Consider the following 15,643-nt stretch of genomic DNA (forward strand, 5'->3'; position numbering starts at 1 on the left):
ACCACGTTGTACAGTTGATCCCCTCCCCGCAAAAGGTTTGGATTCAGTGACTGGGGGGTGGGGCACAGGGACTGTGACGCCCAGAGAGCACGTGGGGATTTGAGCCCATCCCGCCAGCCCTGAGTTGTCAGAGTGTGTGATTTTCTGAGAACCATCCTGGTCAGACGCAGACCCTGGATCCAGCCTGCCCGCCTTCAAACGTAGCTGTGCTCCTTGTCCATTGGGAAACTGGTCACCTAATCCCCAGGGTGTTCGGTTCCCTTGTCTGTAAAGCGGTGGCAGTATTTGAGTTTTAAATAAAGAGTGTGTGTGTGGGTGTGTGCACGCTTGCGCAGTGCATGTACAAGTGTAGCACTTAGGACCATTCCTGGCACGTGGTGAGTGCTGTATAAATGTTGGCTGATAGTAATGTATGTTGTGGCAGTCTGAGCAGTTAAAAAGAATTTCCAGTCATAGAGTATTGTAGAAAGCAGTGAGTTTATTAGGAGCAAAGAGCAGAGATGATGTGGGCACTGCAAGCATAGTGGGCCAACCTCCTGACACACCAGGGAGAGTTGATGCTTTTTGTGGGTTGTCATCATTGTTGTTCAGTCGCTAAGTCATGTCAGACTCTGCAACCCCATGGACGATAGCCCGCTAGGCTCCTCTGTCCATGGGATTCTCCAGGCAAGAATACTGGAGTGGGTAGTCATTTCCTTCCCCAGGGAATCTTCCCAACCCAGGGATTAAACCCCAGTCTCCTGCATTGTAGGCAGATTTTTCTTTGTCTGAGCCACCAGGGAAGTCCCTTTATATCTTGTGGTTTTCATTCAAATGACATCAGAAATAAATGGATAGACTGTCCCAGCCTGACACCAGGTAATAAGGCTACACTCCTCAGGCCCTGGGGCTAGAGTAAAGGGGGAAAACGCAAGCCAAGCGTGGATTCCCCTGGAGGACAGGGTCCCACCTGGACCTCTCAGGCTGTGGTTGCTTCCTGAGAAGTCGGTGTTAGGGGGCTACAGTTCCATGAAGGCTGGTGGGTGGAAACATGCTGGCACGTTAAACCCCAGGGTCCTGGGACCCCGTGACCCTGGCCGTGGGCTGTCACGAGGGGACGCGTCGCAGGCTGCCTGGAGTCCCTGCGGGAGGAGTGGGGCCTGGCCCTGTGATCCTCAACCCTGGTGCTGAGGCCAGAGGAGCCCCGCTGTGTCCTTGGGCCCCTTCCACGGGCCCCTCCGCTGCAGGGGGACGCCTGTGTACTCCCCTGATTGAGCAGGTGAAGCCTGGGCGTCTGCGCTGCGCAGGCCTGTTCTGTGTTGCCAGCGCTCTGCCGTCCTGTGGTGGGGGTTCCCTTCCCTGCGAGGCAGAGACACCTTCGCCCTGAGGGTGGGACAGTCCCGGAGCAGCAAAACACCTGAGAAGCTGCCTAGGGCAAGTCTTCCCTATTTCTAAAAATACAACCTTTTTTCAAACAAATCTGTTTTGGAAACACACGGTGTAAAACAGTCAGGACTGCCCTTCCTCCAGCCTCCTGCACAGAGGGCCCTAGGGTGCCCCAGGGAGCATAGTTCAGCCTGGTTTGTCTATGAGGTCCCCGAGGTCCAGAGAGGCTATCCACATCACCTGCAGAAGGCCTTCAACCAGCTGGCCCTTCTGTGACCCTCTTCCCTAAGGTGTCATAACTGATCCCCCTTAAAGGGACATGTCACGGTTTTACTGATTCTCTGGGGAAGAACACATCCCTTGTGGGGAACCAATAAATCCTACTGACATGCCAGAGTGACCTCCCAGACCCAGGGAGGAATCCGGGCCTTGGGAGGCTGGCCCCTGAGATAGGAGGTCCCAGGAGTGATGACCCAGTGACGAGAGTGGACCTGACCCTGTCCGTCTGTCAGCCCCTCCCTAGGTGCTGCGTTGAGTTAGAGTAGGGAGCCACATACCGAGCGCGAGAACTGGAGTCATCAGGAGTTTAGGTAAAATTACAGCACATACTGGACTTTTAAGGGGACAGAGGCAATGGAGGACATGCCATCCCACACTGTTGGTGCCTCTGCCAGAAACCCAGCCCCAGCCTAAGGGGCCCTGGGGAAGCTTAGGACAGGCTGATTGATTTCCAGGATTCAGGTCAGAGCCGGAAGGGAGGGCCTGCAGCGTCCACCTGGCACCACCCCTGCAGCTCCCGGGAAGGGTCAGGCCGGGGCAGGGTCAGGCCTGGGGTACAGTAAGGGTCAGGCCCAGGACACAGCCCCGGCTGAGACAGCAGTGGGAGGGGGTAGGGAAGTGGGGTTCAGAGACCTGGAAGGAGGCCAAGTCACTGGTGGGCAGTTTGGTGGATTCATGGGTCACGTGTGGCTCCTGGCCTGACCCGGTCAGAGGAGGGGGAGGCGCTGTCTGCAGCAGGGACAGACCTTGGGCCCTCGGGACGGCAGGTGGGGGAGGGGTGGAGTTTATGCCAGGGGGACCCTCACCTGGTGAGTCAAGGAGGGCAAGGGCCCTGAGGCTGTAGGCTGGGGAAGGGGTTCCCCCCCAACCCATAGGAGACCCTGCCCTCCCTGCGCCTGGCCCCCCCGCAGCCCTCTGTCTGTTGCAGCAACTGCCTGCACGTGGTGGAACCCATGCCGGTGCCCGGCCATGACGTGGAGGCCTACTGCCTGCTGTGCGAATGCAAGTACGAGGAGCGGAGCACCACCACCATTAAGGTGCCCGTCCCGCCCCGCGCCGCGCCGCCGCAGCCCCGCCCATCCCCGCGTAGCCCCGCCCGCTCCTTGTGAACCCGCCCCCGCACAGCCTCGGCCCCGCCCCTTCCTGCTGGCGCCTCACCCGCTCTCCCCTCTGACACCATTGCAGTTGCAGGGGGAACCCGGGAGAGGGGCTGGAGACCCTTCCCCCTACTTTTCCTTTTTCCCCTTCCCTCCTGCCATTTGTTCAGCGGACAGTTTCAGGGTTCCCGTTGGGCCCCGGGCACCATGCGCCATACTGGGAGGGGAGGTAGCCGCTGTCCAGACGCTCCAGTCTGGTTAAGCTTCCAGAGCAACACCAAAGCCGCAAGCCTGGCAGGACGGGTCCCAGACGCCCCCTTTGCTGCCCCTGAACCCCATTCCCGTGGGTCACTGGGTGAATTCAGCAGAGGTGGTGGGAGGCTAGGAGAGGCCTGGTCCCTGGCCCCTGACTCTGCTCCAGGCAGGTCATCTGCTCCCGCTCCATCCCTACGGTGGTGGGCCAGGCTGTGCTTGCTGGTTTCCAGCATAAGCTCCTCCTGGTCCATCCAGCCTTTAAGCATATTTCTGTGTGTGCTGTGAAGGGTCTGGAAATAATAGAGTCAGGAAAGAACCCTCAAAAATTTAGCAGCACTGCTGAGCCCTCATCGTCTGTCATCCTGGTGCTGCCAGAGGACCGGTGGTTCTTGTGGGGTCCCCTCCATCGAGGGTGTGGTTAGTAAAGGTGCGGTGCGCCGTCTCTCCATGTCCGAGGTCTCCTGGCCTGTCTGCAGGCAGCAGTGGAGGCCACACCACCCACAGTCCACAGGACAGCCGGGTCTTTCCCGCGCACAGGTCATCATCGTCATCTACCTGTCGGTGGTGGGCGCCCTCCTGCTCTACATGGCCTTCCTGATGCTGGTGGACCCTCTGATCCGGAAGCCGGACGCCTACACTGAGCGGCTGCACAACGAGGAAGAGAGTGAGGTACGGGCCCTGCCGGCCCTGCCGGCCCCTCCGCCCCCACACAGCCGCCCTGGTCCCTGGGTGGGAGCCGTGCCCCCCTCCCCGGGGCCCCCATTCACTCTTCTCCACTCAGCGTCCTCCCTTCTGTAGTGTTTCCTCAGCGGGGCGGCCCTGGGTTCTGCTGACCTGACATCAGGCAGCCTCGGCACACTGGCAGAGGGGTGGTGAGCCCGCACACTCGTGGGTACTAAGACCTAGCGTCCGGCTGACAGTGGGCTTGGAGCAGGCGCCCAGAGTCAGCAGAGCCCCAGGGGACAGAGGAGGTCTGACAGCTCTTTGTGGGGGTGGGGGCAGGGCATGCCAGGCACAGGGCGCTGACGATGTCAGGGGCTCCTGGCCCGTGCCCCTGGAGCGCGCCCCTCAGGCCTGCACAGCCGCGCCTGTGCCTGAGACGAGTGAGGGAGGAGGGGCGCCCCAGCATATGCAGGGGGTGGGGCTCAGGATGCCTTGGGCCCTGGGGTCGGGCTTCTGCGGGCAGAGGGCCATGGGCTGCCCACTGCTTTGGGAGATGCTCCTGCATTCACCCAGGGGAGGGACTGGGCCATGCATCCCCAGGGGGCTGAACCGGGGCCATCTGGTGGTGGAGGGTCTCACTGAGTCCGGGGAGAGTTAGTGGAAAACGTGGGAAGATGTTCAGCATGAAAGGAAAAGTCCAGGCTGAAGACGGTGCGTGAGAGCCTACCTCCAGGGTGTCACACGTAGCTCGGCCTCAGCCTGGTTTACGTAAAACCAGGGCAGAAGGACCAGAGCCGGGAGATTAGCGCCATGTCCGAGGGCCTCCTCTTGCAGAGCCGGGGTGAGCCGGGGCGGGGGGCCTCTGGTGAGGGGGTGAGTAGTCACTAAGGGCACCAGGCTTAGGCTGCCCTGCCACGGAACTGCCCCCCTCGAGAGCGTCCCATGCAGTGCTTGCTCGGAGCGGGGAAGGGCAGGTCCCCACCCAGAAGGTCCGGGGCTGGGACCTCAGGGTGAGGCTCCCAGCCGGCTGGGGCCCTGGCGAGTCCTTGGGCCTCCTGGCCCCTCTAGGGTGTGCGCCCCCAGCCTCCTGCTGACACGAGCTTAGAAAGGTGGAGCCGGGCCGGGAGGTGGCAGAGCTGGCAGTTGGGTGGTCCGCGTCCAGGAGGAAGCCTTGAGCACCTACCTGGTGATTAATGTGCGGTAATAGCAGCTCTACTGGGGAGGAGCCCGCGGCTGAGTGCTGGGCGATTAGGGGGAGGCGGTAATTGCAGTCCTGGCCCGGGAGCGGCTGAGAGACGGGTGATGATTACACACCCCACTGCCTCCCGGAATGCGTGCCTCCGGGCTGCGGGGCCCCAGGGGCGGGAGGCCCTGCCCTGGTGCCCCGGCCCCTCCCGGCCCCTTTCTCTTCCTCTCGCTGTGCCCGTGTGGACGCACAGACCTCAGGCTGAGCCCAGTCGGGCTGCAGGATGGATGTTAGGAGATGGGCGTGGGGGCGCCGGGTGCCTGGGGGGCTCCGGACAGACAGGAGATGGGGACTTCCTCTTCTCTGGGTGTCAGTGTGCAAGGCCTTCCTGGCAGTGGGGCTCCAGGGGGGGGGTACTCAAGTGCTGAGGGCACTAGAGCTGAGTGAGTGGGTAATGGGGTGTGTCCCCCCTGTGCAGTGCACGTAGGGTCGGGGAGGAGGCCCTGCCCTGTTAAGGCTGTGTGTCCGGGTGACTGGGGTCTGAAGAGCACGCCCCTTAGAAGGATGGGGTCCCCCAACGCTGGAAGCCAGCTTTCATCCCGAGAGGAAGAAAGGCTCTAGGCCTGGGCAACTCAGTGACCTTGAGCCAAAGCCTCCCCCCCAACTCTTGGAGGCAGGGGTCAAAGGTGAGATGGGCAGGCCCATCACGTCCCAGGATGGGTGCCCCTTGGTTCGGTGCCCCGTTCCTGTAGCCAGAAGCTCCTGCTCTGGGGCTCAAGGATGAGCAGGAAGGGGAGGCCTTGCCCGCTGCCTGCAGGAGATGAAAGCCTTGCTCCCTTTGAAGGCGCCGGCGGGCCTCGGTGGGCCCAGCGTGGGGCGCTGCCTCCCCGGGATTCCAGCGGCATCGGCAGTAATCCCTGGGCTCAGACGCCCTTTGAAAGGAGGAAGCCAGCCTGTTTGCTGGGCAGAAATGGCAAACAGGGCTGCGTCACATGTGCAGTTTGGGCCCCTTTGAAGACAGGAGGGAGGGTTTCTGCACCTCGCGGTCTGGGCCTGAGCTCTGAGGGTCCCCCGAGATCACAGCCCGCGGGGGTGGGGGCGGGGGGGGCGGGGGAAGGAGAGGGCCTTGCAGGAGACACGACTGTACTGGCAGCTGGAGACCCCGGCCTCCGAGCAGCCCTCTGCTGGGCGGATGGGAGCCCGAGACACCTGTCCTGCCGCCCACTCTCCTCCCGGTCGGCAGGGCTCCCCTCCCGTCCTCAGTGCCCAGAGGCCCAGCCCCAGCGTGGTCACACCTGTCTGTCTGTCTTGCTCTGGGCATCCCTAGGACAGGGGTGGCATCTCTAATTCTCACTAATCAGACTGTTAACAATGGAAGCGCAGAGCCGCTCAGCTGCAGCTCTCCCGCCTGGGAGCTGTTTATCAAGACTTTATGTGAAGGAAAAACCACATCTTGCGGGGATGTGGTGAATCTCAGCTGCTGGCTTAACGTCCCGCTCTTGGCTCCTTCTGCCTCCCCCCAAGACGGGACAGGGGAGCACCTGGAGTGAGGATGGCCTGCCCCTGGCTCCTGCCCCCGAGAGGGACGAGAGGATGGGCGGGAGGGCAGGGAGAGGACCTCTGGGCCCCCGGAGCCGGTATGGCTCGGTCCTAGGGGGCCCACCGCCTCCCATGGCAGTCTTCAGCACCCCCTCACCTAGATGCCCACGCAGAGCCTGGTCCTGAGCCTGGAAGGAGGGGACCTGAAAGGTGGCTGTCCCCTTCCCCCTGCCTGGGGGCTCCCAGAGCGGGTCTCACGCTGACAGTTGTTGCTGTGAATTGAGCACTTGCAGTCTGCCAGGTGCCGCTAACCACCGTGCCCACTGTTCCTGAGAAGACGTCCTGCGGCGCCGTCCATGGCAGGGAGCCGGGTCAGAGGACAGGGTGGTGCTTGGCGCTGTGCTCCCCGTCAGAGCCCAGGCGCCGAGCCAGGTCTGAGTCCACGGCCATGTTCCCACCGTGGACTGCTGGGAGCAGGGACGCCGAGCTCCTGCGGGCTGCAGCTCTGGTGGCCGGTGTGTAACCGCCGTACCGGACGTCAGGGCAGTGAGTCCTGACCAGCACCGGAGACGCTGAGGTGGAGCAGGGCAGGGAGTGTCTGCTGCCTCCCCCGGTGTCGTGTGAGGCTGTGTGTGTGTGTGTGTGTGTGCGTGTGCATGTGTGTGCATGCATGCGTATGTGTGCGTGCGTGTGTGCACGTTGGATCGCCTGGTACATGTGATGCCTGCCGACAGTTTAGTCAAGTTGAAGAAGACGGGCTTTATTAAGCTGGAGCCAGGGGGAGGTGAGGTTGCTTGTTAGGGACGCGCAGCCGCTGGGTGGCTGGGGACAGAGAGCCTGCCCCTCAGGGCCCAGGCCCAGAACCCAGGGGTTCTGAGACACCGCCCCGCTCAGCCCTGTGGCCCCGGTCCTCACGCAGCCGGGCCAAGCGTGCTTCCTTGGGCTCGAGGGCAGCACCCCTCTCTGGCTTCCCCGGGGCCGGCCCTCCTTTTGGTGCCCGGCCTGCTGCCCCTCACCCCCACTTCCCACCCCCGTTCCCCGCCTGGCAGCTGCGTGGTGACAGAAGCCGTGCCAGCTCGGGGCATTAGCAGCAGAGTTGCATTTACTGAGCGGCTCTGGGCTTGGAGAGGCGTGCTAATCCCTTAAGAGATGTGTGGCAGGGGATGAGACGCAGGCAGAGCTGGGGAGGAAATCCCCTGGGCTGTGGGCCTGGCCCTGGGCTCTAATTCCCCCAAAGATCAGCTCGAGTCCTGCAGGAAATGCACGGGCTCTGGAGCCTCAGAGGCAGAGAGGTGGTAATTAGGGGACCACGCTGCCTTTGACAACAGCCACAGCGTGAGGGCAGGCGCGGAGGGGGAGGCTGCGCGCCCTGGGGCAGAGGGGCTACGGAGGGCACGCAGGGGCCCCCCGCACCGTCTCTGCGGGACACCGTCCTTCCAGGAGCGGGCTGGGGTTCCGGTCCCCGCAGAGCAGTCTCGGGGGTCCCCTCCCCCTGCTGTGTCTGGCCAGCATGGCTGGGGTGTCCTGCAGCCTGGTCCCAGCCACAGGGCCACACGCGTGCATTTCCTCAAATGCCGAGCTGATTGAGTCTGTGCTGACCAGCCGGGCCTGAGGCTGTCTCTGTGCTCCGCTTGAGGGTCAGGAATGCCTGGGGTGCAGCCGGGCCCTGCTTCCCGGAGCCCTCATGCACCCCGAGCCGCTGCCCTGCACGGGGCCCTCGGGTAGGCCGGACTTCGGGGCCACTGTCCCCACACCCCTTCCGGGTCGGGTGTTTGAGACCCCTGCTCTCCTTCCCACGACAGGACGCTCGCTCCGCGGCAACTGCTGCCACCTTCGGACCCCGGGCGAACACAGTGCTGGAGCGCGTGGAGGGCGCGCAGCAGCGGTGGAAGCTGCAGGTGCAGGAGCAGCGGAAGACCGTCTTCGACCGGCACAAGATGCTCAGCTAGGCCGCCGGCTTAGCCTCTGGGCTAGACGGAGCCCGGCCGCTCTCCCAGCTCCGTGCCACCCTCCGGGTCTTCCCCTTTAAAGCCCGGGCAGCTTTCCTTCTCTCCCTCTTTTGAAATGTCGTGCTCAGCTGGGTGATCCAGGAGGGGCTATGGTTCCCCGCTCGGGTGGTCTCAGGGTGGAGGGGAGGGGACCACAGCCAGCCAGGGCCCTTGGGGCTGCAGCAGGCCTGTCTCCTGGCTGGGCCGTCCCCACCCCAGCCCGCGACCACACTTCCAGCTCCAGACCCTGGGGGCTGGGTCATCAGGAGCTGCCTCCCGACCGGACCCCCCGGCCCTTGGGACGGCCCTGCCGGGAGGGCTGGGTCCTCGGTCCTCAGGGCCCCTGGTTGTGTTCCGGCTTCTCCCCTCCGTCCTCCTCGCGTTGATGAGGGTGGGCAGAGGGCAGGGCCCTCCCTCCTCACTCTGCCCCGGCCCCCGCTCCCACCTCAGGAAGCCAGGCTGCCCCCCCAGCCCGTCCCTGCCCCGCAGGCTGCAGTTGCTGAGCCACTGGTGGGACCACAAGAGCCGAGGCCGCGCGGTGGCTCCATGCCCCTGGGCCCCTGTCCTCAGATCGCCACCTGCCCCTGAGTGTCGGCGTCCCCGTGCATGGAGACCACTGTCCTCCTGTTGCTCGCCATCATTAAATGGTCTTTTTTTCTTTCACTTTGTGGATTTCGAGAGATTCTGAGAGCTCAGTGTTTCACAGGCGGACCCAGGGGGTGCCCGGAGCAGTGTCCTTGGTGGACCCGGGCCTGGACGGCCCTCGGGGCAGGGGTGGGGTGGCCCCTCCTCTCAGGCTGTGTCCCCTGCAAGGAGCAGGGGGTGGGCTGGCCCGGTGACTCCCCCGAGCTTGTGTTTCATCTGCATGAGTCTCCTGCGTGAACAGCATCTGGCGTCAGCACCTTACAGACGTCTGCCCGGCGCTCACTGGGAAGCCTGTAGTCGCTAAGTCACTGTGGCCCCGTGGACTGCAGTGCCCCAGGCTCCTCCGTCCGCTGTCCTGTTACCCCAGATGCAAACCAGCAGGTGCTGGGGGCAGCGGGCCCAGCAGGGGAGACCGTGCCCAGGAGAGGCTTCCAGGGCCCCCAGGGCTGAGTCACCGCCAGGCGGTGAGGGGCGTGTCCGGCAGAAACATCAACCTGGAGGCGCCGTGTCCGGCAGAAACATCAACCTGGAGGCCCGGTTGGATCTGTTTGAGTTCCCACCCTTGGGGTCTGCCTGGGTCAGCGTGTTGGGGAGCCTGCTGTGGGGCCCTGAGCCGGGGTCTTGGTGAGGTGGGCGCTTCAGGTGGCAGTGATGTGCCCAAGTTCAGAGCCAAGTGCAGGAGGGACCTGGAGCCTTGGCGGTGGCACTGGAAGCCAGTTAGGGATGTTCAGAGGGGCGGGTATGACCGGGATCTTCGCCAGCAGGAGGCTCGTGGCGGGTTAGTGGGAGGTCCACCCCCGCAGGTGGCCGCGCCCCGTCCTCAGTCTGCCAGGCACACGCTCGGCTCTGCCCAGATCACGCGCTGTTTCCTGGGCCTCAGTGAGCCTGAGAATTCTTCCACGACGGGGACGCTTTCCGAAGGTTGGCACACGGGTGGGTCAGCTTACCAAGAATAACCCATCCAGAAACTGGCGTCTCAGATTCCCAGATACCCCTGTAACCCCACTGTGGCGGTACCTGGGTACCCTGTGTCCCTGAGTCTCGGTTGAGTCCTGCAAGTGCTCTGACCTGCCTTTGATGGTCTTAAAGGTCTGGTCTGTGGTAGGCAGCTGCTGTTGACTGCAGCTCAATACATGAAAAAACACTAACATAAATGTTTAGGGGTGCCTCTTCACTTTCCCTGATGATACAGCCAGCAGCCCAGCCTCTCCGCATGCTTGGACTTCACACGCAAACTGCTGTCAGACGCCCACCCCGATGTGCCTCCGTGGCCTTCGGTGCGTGACCCCGCAGCCAGCTCGCAGATGCCAGATGGAACTTCACCTCGTCTGTGAGATGAGTTCTAGGGTTGTGTGCAGAAATCCTGCTTGTGTCCCATCAGACCTGCAGCTACACTCATATACGAGCGGTTGTTTTCGCCTGGGACAGAGACAGACGGGTTGGGTGTGGCCCTGGGGACCGAGCCTCGTATGCACTCAGTCAGTGGTCTCTGACTCTGTGACCCCATAGACTGTCGATCGCTGGGCTCCTCTGTCCATGGGATTCTCCAGGCAGGAATACTGGACTGGATTGCCATGCCCTCCACAAGGGGATCTTCCCAACCTAGGGATCAAACCCAGGTCTCCTGCACTGCAGGCAGATTCTTAACCTTCTGAGCCACCAGGGAAGCCCTTGAATACTGGAGTGGGTAGCCTATCCCCTCTAAGGCAGATTCTTAGCCAGGATGGTCGGTCATCCCATATGGGAGGGGTGGGGTGGAGAGGGAGGGGCCAGCCGGCTCCCCGGTTCTCTTGCTTCCTTGCGTCCATTCTTACCCTGAAGCCCCCACTGTGGGTGTTCAGCCTGGCCTGTGCCCCTGGGCAGCTCAGGGCTGCTCACAAGACTGAGCAGGCGCCCGCGGGTTCACGGTCTCCGTCGCGGCTCCCAGCCCTCCAGGGTGCTGTTAGCCCTTGGCATTAATCCTGGGCCACCTTCCTGTTTCTTTCCCCCTCTCTCCGCCCCGGCAAAGCCTCCTTGACTGCTTCGGGAAAAGTGAGGCCATTAGGCGTGGTCTCGCGGCTTCCCTAGCCCCACCTGCAAAGTCTCCTTCCTGCTTACCTTGACTCCTTTGCTTTGATCCTGGAGATGGCATGTCCCTGCTGTTCAAAGCCAGCCCAGCTGTCCCCTCTCCCTGGGACTTCTGTCACCTCCACACTAGTCCTGCTTCCAGTCCCTTCCAGACTATCAACATGCTCACGTCTCCTGCCCTGAAAGCCCATCCGCAGGCTCCACGCTCACCTCTGGCTCCGGGGGGTCCCCTCCCCATCCCCGCTCAGTCCCGACCCGAGCCCTCCGCGGGCCGGGGCGCTGGTGACCGTCCCTGCAGGACCCCGGGCACGTCCCCGGCTCAGCGCTCCAGCCCCCCGCTGCTCTCTGAGGGGTCCTCCTCCCCAATACTGCAGTTCTCCGGGGGGTCCTGCTCAGCCCGCTCAGCTCCATCTACAGTTTAACGTCTGAGTTCTCTCCCTGACACTGTTCTCGCCTGTGGTTTCGTGGTCTTAATCCTAGAATGTTCGTCTCTAGCCCAGACTTGACCCCCAGCTCCAGACCATCTACCTGGCTTTCAGCCGGACCCTCCCTTCAGGGACCACTGAGACTGTCAAAATCAGTACGTCCGAAGAATAAACTCATCCTGTCCCGGAAACGGGCTGCTTTTTAGTTCCTTCATCTGGGCGGGTGGCGCTCCCACTGGCCGAGATGCTCAGACCGGAAACCTGCTACACTTCGCAGCCCATGGGATCCCAGGTCCCCGACAGGCCTCCAGGGAACCTTCCTGGGGCCTGAATTCTTCACTGAGGCCCTTGTCTGCCTGCCTCTGGCCTTTAACCCCAGGTGGATTGGTGGGAGTTGCTGGTGGGGCCCCTGAGGCCCAGGGAGGGGTGTTGATGGCCCCCAGACAGGTGCTCATGGTGGGGGTGCCCGCCGGAGATGCCCAGATGGCCCTGCGTCCCCAGCAGGAGGTGCTGGTAGGAGCCGCCTCCTCCCCCAGGCTCCCAAAGGCCACTGCCCTGTCCTGGGGGGCTGGAGAGTGGGCAGAGAGGGATGCCAAGGTCTGGCTTTTCTGCCCATCCCTAAGGACCTTTTCTCTGGTGCCAGGCAACTCCCGCGGGCCAGGGAGCTGGCAGGGTGGGTGGGCGGAGCTGGCCTGGAAGCAGGATGGAGCTGGCTTCCTGACCCCGCTCAGCCCTTCCAATCCCTCACGTCTGAGCCCGTCTCCTCTATAGTGTCCCGTGGCCCGCGGCCTCATCAGATGAGGGGCAAGGATGAAAATCCCAGAAGGCCGGTCCACCATCTAGTCACGCGGGCAGGGCGTTAGAAGTGGGTGCAGACCCCAGCTCTGCCTCTCTCCACACAGCTGTGTAAGGAACACTTTGTGTGTAAAATGCCTGGAACCAGCCTGCACTCAGCATCACTAAGACAGCACAGCCCCCGCCCAGCCAGGCAGGGCCTGTGCCTCCCAGAGGGCCGTCCTCGCGGAGAGATCGGGGCCCAGGATGCCCGAGACTCTGGCCCCTCGCTTGCCCACTGGGGGAGCGCTGGACTTCCTGGGGGGTGGGGACGCTGCGGCCCCCACCCAGCTGTGGAGCAAGTGGCTGCAGGCGGGCTGACCCGAGGGGCTCCTGCATCCGGGCGGCACGGTGGGTGAGGCTCCCCGGGCGTCAGGAGCCCGGCCCGGCCCGGCCCGCGACCCCTTGCCGTGGGACCGGTGCAGACGCGCCCTCCAGACAGACAAGAGGACCTGGAGCCAGCCTCTGCTTCCCTGAGCGCCGCTGCTCCTGCGAAGCGACTGGTGCCCAGGAGAGCGCTTTCTCCTCGAGCAGTTACGTGGTCATGTTAATGTATGAGATCAAAATGTCGTCAGCACAAACTGCATGACTTTGTGAATGTCAGTGTGAAGGGTGCGTGAAAGGGGGCAGGTGGGCACGTGTCAGGGGAAGTGACAGGCGCTCAGAAATTTTGGAAGGAGCAACGTGTGCCTGCCGGCTCAGGACGCCCGCACAAGCTGGCTTCTGGGCCGCCGTTGGCTCTGACACCTCTCGACTGCCGCCTCCCTGTCGGCCCAGTGGGTAGCGGAGTACCGGGAGGGGTCTCGTCCAGCCCTGTTTGCTGGACGCCGCAGCGGGGCTCAGACCAGTCTCCGCACGGACCCTGATGCAGAAACCCCGGGCCTCCCCAGTGGGGAGAGGATTTGTTGTGTAGCGGCCAGGTCTGGCGGCACCGGGTCCGGGCCCAGCGCTGACCCTTCCAGCTGCGTGGCCTGGGGAAGAAGATCCGTGTCTTTGCTTCCTCAGCTGAAAGAACGGGAAGAGGAACTCGTGTCACGGGTGAGTGTGTCAGTGCCCTGTGGGCGTGATTTGTGTTCACATCAAATGTGAGATGTGTCCCCCCACTGTGGCTCCAGGAGCATGGCAGGCCTGTCCACAAGGGAGCAGCTCGGGGCTCCGCCTGGGGCCAGGTGACAAGGAGGGGCCGGAACACAGGGCTCCCTTCCCCCCGTCCCCCCAGCGCAGTGGGCCTCGTGACAGGGCTGGGCTCTCAGGCCCAAAGCCACACCAGCCGGCCGCCTGGCCTAGGCCACGTCTGTCCACCTGGGTGCCAGCTTCCTCCACTGACCACCAGGGAGGGCGGCCTGGGCGGCCTCCAAGAGCCCCACCAGCTTGGTGCCCAGGAGTCCTGGAGGGGTGCCCAGCGGTCCCCAGCCCTGGAGCCACGTCCCTGGAGGGGGCCACTCTCCTAGCTCCTGGTCAGCCCGGGGGTGCTGGGTGACCACCCACGCAAACTGGCCTCCCTGCCGTCCCTCTGGAGACAGGCCTGTCTCCCCCTAAGCGCGAGGACTTGCCCGCGGGAGACCCTGCGTCTCCCCAGGTCCCCAGCCGGGCGCTCCCTGAGCCCCGGTCCACGCCCTCCTGCCACACAGATGCCCGGTTGAGAGGCTCTGCGGACAGAGAGCCGGCTGAGTCGTCCCTCCCTCGGCCCTGGGCCGGCAGCCCCGGGGGACAGCATTCCCACCGCCCTGGGCTCCGGCCAGGCCTGCGTGTGTGTCCCTGGGACACGGGAGCCAATCCCCGGAGGCGGGGCGGCCCCCTCTCCCTCCAGCCCATCCCAGATCGAGGCGCCCCCAGCCCGCCCCCCGCCCTCCCCTTCTGGGTGTGTCGCCGCCGTTTGAAGCTTAATCGAGTAGAGTGTACCTGGCTCCCAAGCCGGGCAGGAACCCAGCCAGAGGCGGCCGAGGACGCGGCAGGGGACGGCGGGCCCTCCCGGAGAACGGGTCCCTGTCCCGCAGCGGTGCCGCCGTGCGGGGAGCAGCCCAGAGGAAACGGCCTCCTGGCGCGTGGCCGGGGACGCTCAGCCACCTGCCGGGGGTGGGGGCCGGCGCCCGCACCGAGGGCAGCAGACGGGCCAGCCGTGCGGCCGGGGGCATCGCCGCCAGCGGGGCCGTCCATGGGCTCACCCTCGGGGCCACTGCCCGCTGCCCGCTAGTCCCCAGAGACTGAAGTGTGGGCCTTCTGGGTGGAGATCATCCTGGGAGGCGTCCTGGAAAGGAGCTGAAGGTGAGGGGTGAGCGCCGGGGCTGACGTGGGAGTGGGCCCGGGGCTGCACAGGGCCGCGGGGGCAGGCTGGCGGGTTCTCATCACAGTCCTGTGTCTTAGGAGCTGAGGGACCGCAGGCCGCTGGCTGGTCTGGCTTTCCCCATCACCTGTTAAACGGTACCTGCCTTGTCACACTGCGGTGAGGGTCAGGCAAGCCAAGAAGTCACACTCGTGTCCAGCAGGAGCAAGGGCTAGAGAAGTGCTTCTGAGTCACACTCGTGTCCAGCAGGAGCAAGGGCTAGAGAAGTGCTTCTGTTGCTTTTTCAATCCTGCCACTCACGCAAGCAAGGGCTTGCTTAAGCTCACATAGAAGCTCTCCGAGCCTCAGTTTCCCCATCTGAAAAATGGGGGTGAAAAGTCACCTCCAGGAAATTAAATAGTTTCAAGCACATGGCAGGTGCCCTGTGAGGGCTCCCTGTCAAGTTAGCTGAGCTCTGTCCCCATTCAACCCCCATGTTCCCTGCATTCAGGGCCCAGGCTTTTTACCCCGCTGCCGAAGGAAGCCTCTGCATAGAAGTTTCACGTTTTTGGCCCAGGGCCTCTGCAGAGCTGCTCTGCATGGACGTTAGGCAGCAGATGTGGCCCATAACAGCACCTGCTTCCCAGTGACGCCCTCCGATCAGTCTGGGGCACTCACGTGTGACCACATGTGCGGGCACCCCTGGGGACCGAGAGAGGGGCCCACCCTGAAGGAGGCGGCTGGGACGCGGCAGGCAGGGGCCTTCTGGGGAGCAAGGCACACAGGCGGCGGGGGAACAGCAGGCCGGAGACCCCCCCAGGGAGAGTGTCCCCAGAGGCACAGGCCTGAGGATCCGGGGAGAAGGAGAAAGCAGAGGGCAGGAGAGGGCGGGGGTGCTGTGGACACGGAGAGACCAGACTGTCTGCAGGAGGGATGGGTGGACGGGGGGCGGGGGTGCCCCAGGAGGGCAGCTGCCCGGCTGAGAGGGGAGATGGGGCGGAGAGCTGGGCCGCGGGGCTGAGGGCTGGGCTCTGGGC

At 63.9% G+C, this 15,643-nt stretch overlaps 1 protein-coding gene across 4 annotated transcripts in view; it reads left to right on the forward strand.

The window, feature by feature from the left end:
• TMEM9 (transmembrane protein 9) overlaps window positions 1-9,035 on the forward strand; it is a 19,480-nt gene extending 10,445 nt beyond the window's left edge. For all 4 annotated transcript variants that reach the window (XM_081487487.1, XM_081487488.1, XM_081487484.1 and 1 more), the window contains exons 4-6: window positions 2,573-2,681; window positions 3,534-3,665; window positions 8,187-9,035. In XM_081487487.1, coding sequence (XP_081343613.1) covers window positions 2,573-2,681; window positions 3,534-3,665; window positions 8,187-8,333 — 388 coding nt within the window. In that variant the 3' untranslated portion in view covers window positions 8,334-9,035. The remainder of the gene's footprint in view (window positions 1-2,572; window positions 2,682-3,533; window positions 3,666-8,186) is intronic.
• Window positions 9,036-15,643: the final 6,608 nt, after the last annotated feature.

This window comes from Giraffa tippelskirchi, chromosome 5, assembly GCF_054371585.1.
Source record: "Giraffa tippelskirchi isolate mGirTip1 chromosome 5, T2T-mGirTip1v1.2.pri, whole genome shotgun sequence".
In the NCBI taxonomy this organism is placed as follows: domain Eukaryota; kingdom Metazoa; phylum Chordata; class Mammalia; order Artiodactyla; family Giraffidae; genus Giraffa; species Giraffa tippelskirchi.